Raw genomic sequence first — 17,429 nt, 5'->3', positions numbered from 1 at the left:
TGCTAATTAGCAAATAAATGTTGGAAATATTGGCTATTTTCTCAATTTGCTTTTGTTCTTGAATACTTTTCTTAACTTACGCTATGTTCACACTACGCTGGATAATTTTGAAAACGAAGCTTTTTCTCTTCATTTTGACCTTCCGTCCACACTGAAACGGCGTTTTCATCTCCTGAAAACGGAGATTTTCGAAAACACTCTCCAGAGTGTAAATTTGAAAATGATTGTTTCGTGTTGTAGTGTGGGCAGGGTAAACGGAGAGATTTAAAAACATTGTCATGACAACAACACAACAATGCTTTTTCTGCTTCTGCTTGGGACTGTGCTCGTTTTTACTGTCGTTTTTACTCAAAACCGGCGTTTTCAAAATTATCTGGTCTAGTGTGGATGTAGCCTAAGTGGCTGCCCCAATTAACTGAAATCCACTGTAATTCTATGTGGTCACCTTTCATTCCAGGCGAAACATGCTCAGCCTATCTGATCTCTGTCCTTAGCTAAAGTCCTCTTATGTAGTCTGCATCCTGGTGAATCTCATCTGCAATCTCCAGTGCAGTTACATTCTTCCTACAGTGAGGCGACCAGGGCAGCACACAAGTGTGGTCTAACCAGTATTTTGTGAAGTTGCAACATATGTCTCAACTCTGGGGAACTGTGAACATCAGGCTGTGAATTTGTGTTTGATTATGGAGGAAGGTTATGGGATCTGGTTTATGAAACAAAGAATGTCAAGTGGAGCATGTGAATGTTTTGGGAATTGAACCTTCTCTGGATTTGGGAGTGTGGAGTCTGGATGTGGGTGAAGTCTAACATTATGCTTCTTGAAGGTATTCATAAAGGACAAAAATATTGTAGTTGAGGTGTTCAGGGATAGTGGTGGGCAAAATAAAAGCTGAATTGTTGAAGACCGAGAGTTGAAGTTTGACACATCCCAGACCTTGTGCGATGTGCCCTAGTCTGCTGTGGGGTCGGAAGGTATTGCTGGGGCCCTGACAGATTTTTAATGTTTCATTTACTCTGGGTGAGGTGTCAAGTGACAGGAGCAGAACAACTATAGTATAGAACAAAGAACAGCACAGCACAGGCCTTTGAGCACATGAAAACTAATTAATCCAATGGCTCCTGCTTAAGCTAAACCCTCCCTCCCCACCTGTTGACCATATCACTTCATTCTCTGCCTATCAGAGCTAACAGTCCCTTAAATGCTCCTGTGCTGTCTGCTTCTTCCACCCACCCTCCTCCCCATCCCGGCCGAACATTTCAAGCTCCCACGACTCTGTATAGAAATAAAGAAAACATGCCTTGCACATTTTTTTTTAATATACTTGTGCCCCCCCCACTTTAAATACATGGCCTCTAGTATTAGATGTTTCAATTCTGCAAAAAAGATGACTGTCTAACCTATCTATGTCTTGCATAATTTTATCCAATCTTCCCTCTCAGCCTTCATTGCTCCAGAGTACAGAGCCTGTAGCACATCTCCAATAAAGGAAGCATCCTGTTAAACCTCTGCACCCTCACCAAATACACATCTATCCAATACAAAGTTTGGAATTGAATGCAATACAATAAATGTGCTCCTAAATGCCTTTAACCCAAGAAGGACAACGGGGTAATGTTATGACAAGGAATTTATTAGAAAAAAAGATTCTGACATTAGAATCTGGTTTAATATCACTGGCATGTGTCACGGAATTTGTTGTTTTGCGGCAGTACAGCAATAAAAACTATAAATTACAACTGTGTGTGTAAAGATCTGGTCTGGCCTTCGTAGTGGAGGGGAAGAACCAGTAGTGTTCTAGAAGGCATTTTGCAGTTGTGAAAGGGAAGCAGAATCTAGTGGAGTAGTGATTTTGGAGTGGCTGTGTTTGAGCTACAAGTGCTGAGGATTTGGCAGAGGAACAAGTGCATGCAGGTAACGTTGCTAAAATTAGAGTAACTGGACATTGGTATGCTCCTGTAGAATGTGGGAGATCAGGTACATTGCCACTATCTCCCATTTATTTCATTTGTATGAAATACACCCAGCTCCAGTTATGGCTGACCACATCAAGAAACCAAAGCTGGACTGGAGTTGAATATACTTGGAATCATCAAGGATGTTATGGTCTTATGATGAGAACATAATTGACAAGTTTTAGTCACGCCTAAGGTTCAAGCAGCAGATAGATGACTAGCAGGAAAAGAAGGAGCAAGCAGATAATGCAGGGTTCCCCTGTGGCCTTTTCCCTCAGCAGTGTGTACCCCTTTGGGTACTCCTGAGGGATGATTAACTATCGGGGAAAACAGATCAGAGCTGCTGTGGCTGACTGACGCTCAGCAGAGATGAGTAGTACAGTAGGTAATATAATAATAGATATTTCCAATTTAAGATGACGCTAGTGAAGCATAGCGATGACTTGCTGGCAGCAAACAAAACAACTAGTTTCTTTGTTAATCACACTTTTTCTCGAATAAGATGTAGCTTCCCTTTCAGAGTTGAGCTTTTGAACTACCTGTATAACATGGCATTTTTGCGGTGTGAAATGAAGTCTAGAAGATGCATGATGTTTACACTATGGCATGTATGGGCTGAATCAAGATGAAAGGGGCTAGGCCAGAGTGCAGGGGACAAGCCAATGTTTGGCGGCTGGAGCAGACTTGGAGGTGATTCAAAGCAGAACTGAGTCAAGGCAGGGCGGCCCGGGTCCTAGAGCAATGAACAAGCTGGGGTTTGCTCGATTTAAGTGTCAGGCCAGATTTAAAAGGTTGGGTACAAATCAAATTGAGGTGGTGGGTCGCAGGCCCAAGAATATATTGAAGTGGTGGGGCCGCTTCTGAGAGCGAGGAACAACCTGCTGTTTGGCTGATTTAAATGACGGACCAAATTGAAAAGGTCAGTGTCAGGGCCAGAGGCGAAGGATGGTCTGGTGTTCTGATCGCTAGTCTGCGAAGTTTACTCGTGCAGTGAAACCAGGAACTAGTAGGTAGACACATGCCAGTGGTCAGGTCATCAGTGTTACTGATGGTGAAGGGGCAACAAGGTGGAGAACTCCCTGCACATCAGAGTGTTAAGGGAAAGCCAAGTGTGACTACAGTCTGACCTCGTTCCTGAAAGAGGCCAATTCTAGTATCTTGTGTGTTTCTTATGTCCAATGTGTTTAGTTGTTATCTCTGTAATTTCTCCATTCCAGCACCACGGGATCAGCGGGGTCCGTCCCATCGAGCTTCGCGAGTTTATCGCTGAGTGTACAGATGCTCCGAACTCAGGCAAATTCCGTGAGGTGGACAGCTCTGTCTGCTCCTTTTTCTGTTGCTGTGACAGGTAAGGTGGGACTTAAAGAACTCCATTCGGCTTCAAAATTCAGCCCAACCTCAGCAAGGGGTGCTGCGGAGCCAGGAACATTACCCATGTACCTGTTGTCTGATCACAGCAGGGACACTGGATGCAAGGTGGGCATGTAGGGAGGTCACCTTTTAATATCAGTGGTTCAATTAATATAAGAGAATGTATCGGTAGACACCTGAAATCCTTAATCTTCACAGACGTCCACGAAACAGAAGCCCCAAAGTATGAATGACAGAAAACGTTAGAGCTCCAAAACACCGTTCCTCCCTTGCACACAAATCAACCCTCCCCCTTCTCCCTGCCCCATTTGCTCCAGCAAAACCATCAACCTCCACCAATAGCAAAGCCCCCAGAGACCATGATACAAGCCCTTTCTATCAACCTGGACTCCCTCACTAAAGCCACACAGTGGTCAGGTATGTTGCTGCTCAGCTCCAGTGTCAGTCCTGACCTCGGGTGCTGTCTGTGTGGCACTCGCACATCCTCTCTGGGACCACGTGGGCTATCCTTGGGTGTTCTGGTCCTTGCACGTCCCAGAGATGTGTGGGTTCATGGGTTGATTGACTGCTGTAAGTTGTCTAGTGTGTAGAATTTGAGGGAGGTTGACAGGAACATGGGAAAGCAGGCTGCAGGAAAAGTTGGAACAGGAATGTCAGCCAGCACGGAATCTCTGCTGAAGTAGTTTCCTGTACCTTACAGAAATGTGAAAACCTCTTCCATACTCATGGGGATACAAGGTTAAACTGTAACCTGTCCTCATAATTTAACCCTCAGTTGACTCCGCTATCAACCAGTGGAATCTGTTCTACGCTGTCCGAGGCCAGTGATTCAGAGATCAATTCTCATCCCCGTAGGTGTCATCAGTCTTCCATCCCTCTATTTCAACACAGAAAATGAAGGTCATCTTTCTGCAGTGTTGTTTCCTTTCTTGTCTGTTAACTTCTGATATCTCTACTTTGCTTTTCAATATCTCTGCTGGTCATGTTATGCCTCTCCACTCTTTTTTAAAAAAAAAAAAAAAAAAAAAAAACAAAAAACCCTGATACGCTAAGCTGAGTCCACAGGTGCACAGTCCAGATAGGTGGAGGGGCAGGTGGTGTTGAGAAATTAGGGAGTCTGCAGAAGGACTTGGACAGATGGAATACAGTATAGGGAAGTGTAGGGTCATGCACTTTGGCAGAAGGAAAGAAGGCATAGATCATTTTCTAAACAGAGCAAATTCAGAAATCAGATGCAAAGAGACTTGGGAATCCTAGAGCAAGATTCCCTAAAGATTAACTTACAGATTGAGTCAGTGGTAAGGAAGGGAATGCAATGTTAGCATTAATTTCCAGAGGACTCAAATATAAAAGCAAGGATGTAATGCTGAGGCTTTATGGGGCATTGGTTAGACCACATTTGAAGTATTGTGAGCAGTCTTGGGCCGCATATTTAAGAAAAGATTGCTGGAGTGGAGAGTATCCAGAGGAAGTTTAGGAGACTGATCCTGGGAATGAAAGGGTTAACATATGAGGGACATTTGATGGTTTTGGGCCTATATTTGCTGGAGTTTTAGAAGAATGAAGGCGGGTAATCTCATTGAAACCTTCTGAATATTGAAAGGTCTAGGTAGAGAGGATTTAAGAGACAATGTTTTGCATTAGTGGAAGAGTCTAGGACCAGAGGGCCCAACCTCCGAATAGAAGGATGTCCCTTTAGAACAGAGATGAGGAATTTCTTTGGCCAGAAGAGTGAAACTGTGGAATTCATTGCCACAGATGGCAGTGGAGGCCAATTCATTTGGTATATTTAAAGCAGAGATTCTTGATTAGTAGCAGCATCAAAGGTTATGAGGAGGAGACAGAAGAATTAAATTTGAGAGGGGAAATAAACTAGCCATGATTGAATGTTGGAACAGACTCAATAGGCAGAATGGTCTAGTTATGATCCTATGTCTTATGGTCAAGCACCCCTTGCACAGGTAGAAAGGGGAAATGATGAATGCACTTGGCAAGTAAGGCAGACTGTATAGAAATGAATAGGGTTACCATTTCAAGTCTGAGGACTTTTCTCAGACCTAATCAATGTACTTAATGTTAATTCTGTCTCCTTCCATAGATGCTGTCTGGCTGGCCAAGTGTTTCCAGTATTTTGTTTCTACCTCAGACTTGCAGCATCTGGGGTTGTCGTTACCTTCTTTCCATTGCCCCTTTCTATCAAGCTGTTCCTTTTTGGTAACATACTTTTCCCACCCATGTGGTTTGCTTGGCACCACTTGATGGCAGTGGTTCCTGATGAACCTACCAGGGGATGGAGACCTCTTTTTGGCCAGCCCCAGCTGTAGTGTGACAGGGTCATACTTGAACTGTTGAGTGGAGGGGCTTGGACTTCATGGAGGATTGAACTGGTGTCACTGCGTTCCCGAGCCTCTATTCCAGGGGATTCTGTCTCTCGGGCCTGACTGGTTTTCTTGTTTTGCACTTAGTGATTTCCATCTTCTCAACCTAATTTTGGGCTCCACAGCCTCGTCCCATTGTTACTTTAGGACTTCAGCTCATCCTTTGCTCCTCACTGCTTACATCAGCTGCCTTTCTGAGTTTTGTCCTCTGCCCCATTTTAGCATGCTCATTGGACCACCATGAACAGCTCTCATCTTCTGGTTCCCTGTCTCCATTCCTCTCCCTGTTGTGCTATCTCTTGTTGTATTGTCCTGGAGGCTGAGGAAATACACATTGTTGTAGGTTATACTCCAGCCATTGTGCCCATGTGTAGAGGTGGGGGTGAAGATTCCTATGTGTCTCTACCTGATTTACCTGGTGGTGACTGGGTGAGTTTGATCCCAGGCCCACTGTGCCCATGTGGTGGGGAAAGTCTTAAGTCTTTGAATGCCGTCCTACAGGAGGGAATGATGGATGGACTTCTCTCATGTAGCTTTCTCAGCCAGTGTTGGTGTTGGTATACAACTAGATGCAGTGCGTAGTGAGACTGTGAGGAAAGCCAGGCAGATGATAAAGGAAAATTGGAGTCAGTGGGATGAGTTAAGTCTTAACAGGGGGCCAAAATCAAGAAGGGTGATGACTACAGTACTACAGGTGTTATATTTAAATCCACACAGTCTGATGTTGTAGGCATTTCTGAGTTGTGACTGAAGGAGGATCATAAATTGAGAGCTTAACATCCGAGGATACACCTTGTTTCAAAAGGCAGGTAGGCAGAGGAGGTGGGGTGATGTTATCGGTTTAAAAAAAAAAGAAATCAAATCCTTAGAGGTGATGTAGGATCAGAAGATGCAGAATAGTTGTGGGTAGAGTTAAGAGTGTAAGAGTTTTTTTAAAAAAAAAAAAAAAAGACCCTAATGAGAGTTGTATATAGGTCTGCAAACAGTAGCCAGGATGTGGGGTACATTTTATAATAGGAGGTAGAAAAGTCATGTAAATAAGGTAATACAATAATCATGGATTTTAGTATGCAGTTACATTGGGGAAAATCAGGTTTGTGCTGGATCCCAAGAGAGGGAATTTGTAGAATGCCTACAAGATGGCTTTTTAGAGCAGCTTGTGCTTGAACTCACTGGGGAATGACATTTCTGGACCGGGTGTGATGTTTTGACCCAGATTTGATTAGAGAGCTTAAAGTAAAGGAACTTTTAGGAGACAGTGACCATAATATGATAGAATTTGCCCTGCAGTTTGAGAAGGACAAGCTAAAATTGGATGTATCAGTATTGCAGAAGAGTAAAGGGAATTACAGAGGCATGAAAGAGGAGCTGACCAAAGTTGATTGCAAGGGTAATTAGCAGAGATGACAGCAGAACAGCAATGGCTGGACGTTCTGGGAACAATTCAGAAGTTGCAGGAAAAATGCATCCCAAAGATGAAGTAGTATTCTAAAGGGAAGGATGAGGCAACCGTGGCTGACAGGAGGTGTCAAAGATGGCATAAAAGCGAAAGAGCAGGCATATAATACAGCAAAATTTGGTGGAAGGTAGAGGATTGGGGAGCTTTTTAAAAACCAACAGAAGGCAATTTAGAAAACGTGCAAATGGACTTGCGGAGTTCCTGTGCAGGATTCCTTCGAGGTTAATTTCCAAGTTGAGTTGGTGATGAGTGAGGCAAGTGCAATGTTAGCATCATTTTGGTGGGACTAGAATACAAAAGCAAGGATGTAATGATGAGGCTTCGTATGGCATTGATCAAACTCCTCAGAGTATTGTGAGCAGTTTTGGGCCCCTTGTCTAAGAAAAGATGTGCTGGCCTTGGAGGGTCTAGAGGAGGTTCACGAGAATGATCCCAGGAAGAAAAGGTTAAGATAAGGAGCGTTTGATAGTTCTGGGCCTGTACTATCTGGAGTTTAGAAGAATGGGGGTGGAATCTCATTGAAACCTATTATATATTGAAAGGCCTAGATAGAATGAATGTAGAGAGGATGCTTCTGATGGTCAGGGAGTCCAGGACCAGAGGGCACAAACTCAGAATAAAGGGGTGTCTATTTAGAACAGATGAGGAAAAAAAATTCTTTAGCCAAAGGATGGCAAATCTGTGAAATTCATTGCCACAGACGACTGTGGAGGACAAGTCATTGGGTACATTTAAGGCGGAGTTTGTGAGGTCTTGATTAATCAGGATGTCAAAAGGTTAAAGGAGAATGACGTTGAAGGGATAATAAATCAGCCAGGATGGAATGGTGGAGTAGACTCGGAGGACCAAATGGCACAATTCTGCTCCTATATCTTATGAGGTTTTGTGTGTATTAGTATTCTGTTCCATGAGATGGTGTTAATTAATGTTGGATCTGAGCCTAGCTCTGTCCCTCCTGAATGGCATTAACAAAGAACGACCTGTTAAATGGCCAGGTAGAATGGTTAAACTTAGAATGCATTCCATGTCAGTGTGTCTGCATCCATTCCATTCTTGGAAGGTCCCTATGATTCACCTCAGTGTAGAGGTGGATGAGATGGTATGAGAGGCATCACATTGTTCTCTGAATTGTTGTTCAGCAAAATCTAATCCAGATCCATCTCCCCCACAGAGTGACGACCTATGAAGAGACCCTCTCGGTAAACTGACCCCAATAGATGCTACTTGTGATTCTGGCTGTCATTAGAATTAAAAGCTTACAAGCAGGCGCTGAATGTTGGGAAGACCATGACCTGGCTGCTTTGTGGTGATACCAGGGACGTCTCCATGAAGGAGCTTTATGTGCTGGGATCAAATGTCACATAAAATGACAGATATATTTATTGTACTGGGGACCACTAGATATTTTGTGTATATATTGGTTTGATGGGAACACTACTTGAGAGACAATCATGTTCATGATCTTGAAGTTGAACTGGAGACATTGAAGTCTTCCTGGCACCTTTCCACTTCATTTCTAACAGTACTCAAGCACAATAAGAGCCAGTACTCCCAATCATTGCATGGGCTAGAATCATGACAGGAGCTCTCAATGATGTCCTGATTCACTGGAGAATGTGTGTATGACACAGCTGGGGTTCCGTGTTTCCTTTGCTGGCTGTTTTCTTGCTTTCAGCTGTGTCAATGAACTGGATCAGCGAATCGGCAAATGGGAGAAAACTAAACTGGAGACTGGTAGTGATCTGAGTTTAATGGTCTGAATGCAAAATACGTAGCATCATCTACTGTTCAAACACTAGCTGATTTGCATCTGAGTTTGGTTTACTCACCTGGTTCCATAAAACCCATAACTTAGACCTAAATTCAAGCAAGTATAAACTTGTGTGTATTTTCTTAAAATGTAACCTTTAGTCCCAGTGTCAAACTGATGAATGTTTTGCATTGTATCCCAAGGCCAGAAGTGAAGAGAGCTGAAGGTGTGGTGGTGTTTGCCTGTTGATTTAATAACCCAGAAGTTTAGATGTTGAGTGGAATGTCCCACAGTTTTATTGTGCAAGCTGTAAATAATACTTTGATAAAAGCAGTTTGTTAGCTGCCTTCAGGATCTGTTCCTCTGGTTATCCAATCAATAGTGTGTGGGGCAGAACTTGTGAACTACCAAAAATATTACCCTACAGCAAACTGCACACAGTCTGTTCCAGCCTCCACAAACCCCTAGTTCACCCCTACTTCACCCTCGTTCTCCTCAAGTGAGCTAAAGTAATCCCCATTGTTTATACCCATGTGGTCTCTGGCATTCCTGGTGAGTGTATAATCTAATCATTTTCATTCTGGTTGGTTGGGACAGTGTCATCAAATAAGGTTTTTCATCCTTCCACTCTCTTAGCCTGTCATTACCCGGTTTTGACGCTGTGCCCGGGTGCTCTTACTTTGGCACTGCCGCAGTTTTCAGGAAAAAGGTCCTTCTCTTTTAATCAAAGGTTTTAACTAACGGTTTGGTTGCAACAGAGCTCTCTTCAGCTGGTACTTGTGAATGTGCCCCCAGTGATAATGAAGTTGCTGAAAATTTCATTTACCTTTTTTAAACAAAAAAATTGTTTTAAAGGAATATTTAACTCCTCCTGATGTTTTAGTCTGATTACAGTCTGTTCAGTACTTGCATTGTGGTGTGAGGCTTTGACTGTAGCTTCAAAGCCTGGAGTTCTTACAACCAATAGGATGCACGGAAAGGGGTCAGACAGAAAATAAGGGGGGGTGCTGAACAATGTTAAAGACATTGGCCTAACTGCCCCTCACCCTTCCCTCCTCTATACCTTTCCCTCACCTCTCTACAACCTTCCATTTACCTGCTCTGCACCCTCCCCTTCAACACCCCCTTCCAGGTTGTACCTTTTGTCACTGACAACAGCTTCTCCTCACACAACCCACCACAGTTATACAGTTGTGGGTACTGTTTTCTACATTACAACAGTGGCAGCACACATTGCAAACAATGAGGCCTGCAGTGACTCAAACACATTCTGGTCTCTTATCCAGCAAAAGGAGTAAAAATACTTGTCATAAATGGTCATTAAGTGACAGGGGGTCCAGAGACTGGGAAGATTCATTAAGCCCTCGTTTGACTGTGTCTCATGATGGGGAATCAATCAGTCCATATCTCACCCCTCAGTTGTGGTTCTGATGTTTTAAGCACAGTTCTGTTTGATATGAGTGTCTCTCTTGCCATATTTTTGATAGCCGATTTTCATGTACAAGTGATAAATTGTGTCGAGGGAACTTTCTCAATATGAATCATTCTGGAAATCTAAAGTTTTGATGCCTTATTCTGAAAAAACATCTCAGGTTTGAATAGTCTGGAGAACTCTACAGGTTGCATTGGAACTGCAGTCTTATGGTTATGTGTGTTCTCTCTGTTGTTCAAAAATCCAGAAATTGAAGGCTAATGCAACAATTTGCTAAATTATGCTTTGATTTACTGGATGCACAACTAATAAATCAATGCTTGTGTTTTTACCTTGTTTGTCTTTTTATTGTAGCCTTTGTTCTTGGTTCATTGTTATCAATAGTGGGAGGTGAAGTTTGGGTGTAATAGGGCATTTAGAAAACTATAGTTGTCTTTTCTACATTGGTTGTGTTCTCTGTTGGGGTGGTTTTTCATACTTTGATAGCAAGCTTACTCAGAACTTTGAGCTATAGGTTTAACATGGTTTTATGAAACAGAATGGTTGTGAAACTTTCTGGAATTGTTTGAAGATGAAATAATGGATAAGAGGGAGTGGCAGATACATTTTGATTTCCATAATTTAATTAGTGAAGTGTCCCAAAGGTCACTGCATGAGCCCCCAAGAACGATACAATAACATGGATAAGGGTGTGTAGTAGCTCAATGCTCCTCTTTGGGTTGGTCTTCACTAACAAGTGCCGTGCCATGTAGATCAGTGTGGGTACTCACCATTTTAATTTAAATGATGTGGGTGAGAGAGCGATGCATACTGCAGCAACCTTTATACTGGATACAAAGGTAGGTGGCTGAGCAAGATGTCAGGAGGGCATAAAGACCCTGCAGAGGCAGCAACACATAAATTTCTGAAAGAACTCAGCAGCCATCTGTGGTGGGAAAATCCCAGTCAACATTTCAGGTTGAGTTTCTTCATCAGGACCCAGAGTAAAATCATGTAGTTGGTAATTATGATGGAAAGGTGAAAAATGAAGGTAAATTCCCCTTGGGTGGGGAGAGAGAGAATGGAAAATGTAAATGAGTGATGTTGCAGGGTACAACAGCATCACAGGGTATGATGAAGTATAACAAGCTGCCTTCATTGCACGGAGTAGGATCATTGAGAGTGTGTTGATGGAACTGTATAGGGCACTGGTGAGACCACGGCTCCAATACTGTGGGCACAGTGGAAGGAAGTTTCCTGGGATAAAAGGGGTTGCAATATAGTGATGATGGCTTGAGCCCATCAGAATTGATTATTTTTGTTCCTGAGGGGTACACTGAGTGGATGCTGAGTGAGGTTACCTGGAGATGGGGAGTATAGTGTCAGAATACTGAGTTGCCCATTTCAGATCATATTGTGGTCAAATTTCTTCTTTTGGGTGGCTGATCGTCAAATCCCAGAGAGCTATGAAGATGGAATCACTGTACATATAGTACTGTGCAACATGTATATTGCTAGGGTGCCAAGACTTTTGCACAGTACTATATTTGTCGATGTGGAGCGGAGAGCGAGTTTGTAAGTCTGGTGGGAGCAAAGGATGTTAGGAATGGAGATGGTGGAGTGCCGTGGGATGGGTGTGGGACAGGTGGCAGAGGAGGAGTGCCAGGTGCGGGTGCAAAAAGACTTAGCCCTAGTACACGAGGCAGGTTATTTGATTCCAATCAATTGGATTATTGATCATTACAGAATGTTGCTCTGGTAATTCTCACTCCCTCCCCTCGCCCTGTTCCGTTCTCACTCTGTCCACGATAGAGACCCATATCAGAATTGGGTTTTTCATCATTCACATGTCAGTTTTTTTTTTTGTACGTTTATATGTACCTATATAATGACCAACAGCAGAAAATCTGCAGATGCTGGAAATCCGGGCCAACAACATGCTGGAGAAACAGCTGGCCAAACAGCATCTATGGAAAGGAATAAACAGTCAACATTTTGGGCAGAAGCCCTTCATAGGGATTGGAAAAAAGATGAGGTCAGAGTAAGACCATAAAATATAGGAGCAGAATTAGGATATTTGGCCCACTGAGCCTGCTCCACCATTTCATCATGGCTGATCCAATTTTGCTTTCAGTCCCCAATCTCCTGCCTTCTCCCCATGTTCCTTCATGCCCTGACCAATCAAGAATCTGTCAACCTTTTCCTTACATATACATAAAGACTTGGCCTTCACAGCTGCCTGTGGCAAAGAATTTCATTGATTTTACCAGGCTGGCTAAAGAAATTCCTCATCTCCATTTTAAAAGGATCCCCCTCTATTCTGAGGCTGTCCCCTCTGGTCTTAGAAGTGTCTACTGCCAGAAACCATGTCTCCACATCTATTCTATCAGGCCTTTAATATTTGACTAGTTTCAATGTGGTTATCCTTCTGAATTCTAGTGAATATCAAATGCTCTTCATATGACAAGCCATTCAATCCTGGAATCATATTCATGAACCTCCTTTGAACTCTCCAGTTTCAGTACATCCTTTCTAAGATCAGGGACCCAAAACTGCCCACAATACTCCAGGTGAGGCCTCACCAGTGCTTTATAAAGTCTCAACATTACATCCTTGCTTTTATATTCTAGTCCTCTTGACATGAATGGTAACATTGCATTTGCCTTCCTCACCACAGACTCAACCTGCAAATTAACCTTTAGGGAATCCTGCACAAGGACTCCCAGGTCCCTTTGCACCTCATTTTCTCTCCATTTAGAAAATGATTAACCCTCTGGTAGAAGAATTAAAAGTGCATAACCATGCACTTCCTGACACTGTATTCTGCCTGCCTTTTATTTGCTCATTCTCCTAATCTAAGCCCTCATGTAGCCTTTCTACTTCCTCAAAACTATCTGCTCCTCCACCTATCTTCAAATTACTTGCAAATTTTGCAATAAAGCCATCAATTCCATCATCCACATCAATGACATATAACCTCACTGGTAGCCAAACAGAAAAGGCTTCCTTTATTCCCACTCTTTGCCTCCTGCCAGTCAGCCACTACTTTATCCATGCTAGAATCTTCCCTGTAATACCATGGGCTCAGAGCCTCGTGTGGTACCTGTCAGAGGCCTTCTGAAAATCCAAGTCTACAATATCAACCAATTCTCCTTTGTTTATCCTGCTTGTTATTTCTTCAAAGAATTCCAACAGATTTGTCAGGCAAGTTTTTTCCCTTGAGGAAACCATGCTGACTGTGGCCTATTTTATCATGTGCCTCCCAATACCCTGAGACCTCATCCTTAATAATCGACTCCAACATCTTCCCAACCACTCAGGTCAGACTAATTGGCCTATAGTTTCCTTCTGCCTCTCACCCTTCTTGAAGAGTGGAGTGACATTTGTAATTTTCTAGTCTTCCAGAACCATTCCAGAATCTAGTGATTCTTGAAAGATCTTTACTAATGTCTCCACAATCTCCTCAGCCACCTCTTTCAGAACCTTGGTATGTATCATCAGGTCCAGGTGACTTACTTATCTTCAGACCTTTCAGATTCCCAAGAACCTCTTCTCTAGTATTGGTAGCTTCACACACATCAAGACCCCTGATACTTGAAACTTCCACTATACTGTTATTTTCTTCCACAGTGAAGACTGGCGTCTGCCGTTTCCCTGTCCCCCATTATTACCTCTCCAGCATTGTTTTCCAGTGGTCTGATATCCACTCTGTCCTCTCTTTAACATCTTACGTACCTGGAGAAACTTTTGGTATCCTCTTTAATAGTATTGAATAGCTTACTTTTTTTTTTATTCCGGCTCTACCTTCTTAATGACTTTTTAGTTGCCTTCTATTAGTTTTTAAAAGCTCCCTAATCTTCTAACTTCCCACTAATTTTTGCTCTATTATATGCCCTCTGGAATATATATTCTTGCTTTCCGAATTGTTTCCAGGAATTCCAGCCATTGCTGCTGTGCTGTCATCCCTGCCAGTGTTCCAATCAATTCCGGCCAACTCCCATCTCGTGCCTCTGTAACTCCCTTTACTCCACTGTAATGGTGATACATCTGACTTTACCTTAAGTTACAGGATGAATTTGATTATATTTTGATCACTTCCCTTAAGGGTTATTTTACCTTTAGTTCTAATCCATTCTGGTTCATTGCATAATACCCAATCCAGAACAGTTGATGTCTTTCTGGGCTCAACCATGAGCTGCTCTAAAAATCTTCTTGGAATCCAGCACCAATCTAATTTTCCACAATGGGGCTCTGTATACAACTCTCATCAGGATCTTTTTACCCTTGCAGTTCCTTATATCCACAATGATTCAACACTTTCTATGTCACTTACTTCTTAATGATATGATTTAATTTTTTAGTAACCAAGCCAAGTCACCCCATCTGCCTTCCTGTCTGTCCTTTTGATGATATGTGTATCCTTGGACATAAAGCTCCCAGCTATAATCTTCTTTTAGCCATGATTCATTGATGCCTACAACATCATACATGCCAATCTATGACTTTGCAACAAGTTCATCTACCTTATTCCGTATACTATGCACATTCAAATATAACATCTTACTCCTGTATTCACCCTTTTCAATTTTGTCTGCCCTTTTGATTACAACTCACGCTGTTGACTGCAATTTTGCCCTATCGACAGCCTTTACTCACTACACATTGCCTCTGTCTCTAAGCCAGTTACCTCATCTTCAGCTCTATCATTCTGGTTCCCTTAGAAGTTGGAGGGAGTGGAGGAAGAAGCACAAGATGGTAGGTGATAGGTGAAACAGGGAGAGGGGAGTGAAGAGCTAGGAAGTTGATGAAAGAGATAATGGGTTGGAGGAGGGGAGATCTGATAGGAGAGCATAGAAGACCTTGGAAGAAAGTGGAGGAGGAGCACCACCATAGGGATGATGATGGACAGATAATGAAAAAGATGATAGAGGGAAACAGGAATGAGGAATGATGAAGGGTGGGGCTACCTAGATGGAATATAATTGTAAGGTGTTGCTGCTCCAACTCAGTGTGGCTTCATTGTGGCAGCAGAGGAGGCCATGGAATGGCATGTCAGAAAGAGAAATAGAATTGAAATGTGTGCATCCTGAGGGATCCTGCTTTTTCTGACGGACAGAGTGTAGGTGCTGAGGAGGTGTCTGAGAGTTGTCGCCTCGGTAAGGTAGAGGTCAGTCCACCCGGCTACTGCAGCTCCCCCTCTCTGCGAGTTGGTTGATGAGGTTAGGATTAGTGCAGAGAGGAGAGCAGCATGTCTGGAAGGAGTGCGGTTTGAATTGGAGAGAGGAATGGTAAAGCCAAGACGGTTAATGCCTCGTCAACGGTTAGTAATAAAAATCCAGTACACAGAAGACCATAGCTGGATATCCGGGAAGTGGAGGAGGGGTCGACGATACCATTTAGAAAGTCCTTGCCAAAGAAGTAGGCATGGGGACAGAGGTGGCAGAAGAAGAGCTCAGCGACAGGGCGGGTCAGTACTCACTGAGGCGGGGGTGCAGGGGGACAAAGGCGAAGCCCTTAGAAACATACTGAGAACATACCTTCTTTCTCAGAGAGGGGAAGGTCAGAGAGAATTATGAAGATATGCACGGATGAGGGCTAGGATCAGAAAGGAGGAGGATTGGTGGTGTCTGAGGAGAGGAGAGTGGGGTGTAAAGAAGATGAAGTCTTTGAGGACCAGAGGCACACGGGACTGCAGAATGGTGGTGGGGGAAGAAGGGCTGGGGTTCCAGCGGCTGCACGCAAAGTGATGCTGGAGATGCTATCGGTCAAGGTGCAGGCTGGAGTCAGAGTTCGAGGTTGCGTCATAGTATTGGAGTTGCAGGAACCCACATTGATTGCGGTGGAATTGGGGTTCTGAATCTGCTTGGTATCATTGGAACCGTCAAGGTTGGCAGCAGTGTCAGTGATCTTCTGATCCTTGCTGGACGTGAGAAAGGTGATGAACCGGTGGAGAATAAAGTATCGGATAGCTTCATTGTCGGCGTCGGAGAGGGAATCCCGGATTTACAACAGTGACTGCGATTGGGCCACCAGGTACCTGTTCATGGCAGAAAGCATAGCGTGTAGAGCGCGATAGGAGAAGCAGTCAATTGAATGTGAGTGGCTGGGGTCCTTCGAGGATTCGAATCAAGAAGCTTGAAAATGGATCTGGAAGCCAGGTGGAGCTCCCGTGATGAGGCCGCACTCGTATTGGAGGAGCAACACCTTATAATCTGTCTGGGTAGCCACCAACCTGATGGCATGAACATCGATCTCTCGAACTTCTGGTAATTGCTTGCCCTTAACCATTCTCCATTTTTATTTTCCTCCCACTTTTTTCCTTATCTGCCCATCACCCTCCTGTAGTCCTCCTCCTCCTCTTTCTTTCGTGGTCTTCTATCCTCTCCTGTCAGATCCCCCCTCCTTCAGCCCTTTTATCTCTTTCACCAATCAACTTCCCAGCTCTTAACTTCACCACCTCCCCCTCTCCCAGTTTCACCTATCAAAGGTTTCAAAGGTACATTTAATGTCAGAGAAATGTATACAATATCCATCCTGAAATGCTTTCTCTTTCCAACCATCCACGAAAACAGAGGAGTGCCCCCAAAGAATGAATAACAGCTAAATGTTAGAACCCCAAAGCCCCCCCCAGCTCCCCCTCCCACGCATAAGCAGCAACAATCCCCCCATCTTACCCAGCACCGAGCACTCAAGTGTGCAGCAAAGCATCAATAAAGACGTAGACTTGCAGTACCCCAAAGACTACTCGTTCACCCGGTATTCGACATACCACAGGCTCTCTCTCCCCGTAATAAGGGAAAAAGAGGTGTCTTCTTTTCACAGCGAGAGGGGAGACATAACAAATAACTCGCTGACTTGAGATGTTAAAAGTCTGTTACATTGCTTTCCATGCCAAAAGAACTCAGGTCTCTGGGCACACAGCCAGCAGCCAGCTCGCTGCTTTCAATCTTTCGTCTCTCACGACACCCCAGATTCCTTCAGAGACACTGGCCTTCGGTCCATGTATCTCCAGAGCCATGAGATCCTGGAACTCCGGGATCTCCTAGGCTAATCTCCTAGACTACATCCTTGGTATATCGAATAACGGCCAGTTGTGAAACCCTGAGA

The 17,429-nt window shown here is 43.6% G+C and overlaps 1 protein-coding gene across 2 annotated transcripts in view; it reads left to right on the top strand.

Moving 5' to 3' along the window:
- Nucleotides 1–10,662, top strand: part of mcoln1a (mucolipin TRP cation channel 1a) — an 80,147-nt gene extending 69,485 nt beyond the window's left edge. For both annotated transcript variants that reach the window (XM_072248414.1, XM_072248412.1), the window contains exons 13-14: nucleotides 3,171–3,301; nucleotides 8,333–10,662. In XM_072248414.1, the coding sequence (XP_072104515.1) occupies nucleotides 3,171–3,301; nucleotides 8,333–8,369 (168 nt within the window). In that variant the 3' untranslated portion in view covers nucleotides 8,370–10,662. The remainder of the gene's footprint in view (nucleotides 1–3,170; nucleotides 3,302–8,332) is intronic.
- The last annotated feature ends 6,767 nt before the right edge of the window (nucleotides 10,663–17,429 follow it).

The sequence above is a fragment of the Mobula birostris genome, chromosome 32 (genome assembly GCF_030028105.1).
Source record: "Mobula birostris isolate sMobBir1 chromosome 32, sMobBir1.hap1, whole genome shotgun sequence".
NCBI classification, from domain to species: domain Eukaryota; kingdom Metazoa; phylum Chordata; class Chondrichthyes; order Myliobatiformes; family Myliobatidae; genus Mobula; species Mobula birostris.
This window is presented reverse-complemented; position numbering and strand designations above follow the sequence as displayed.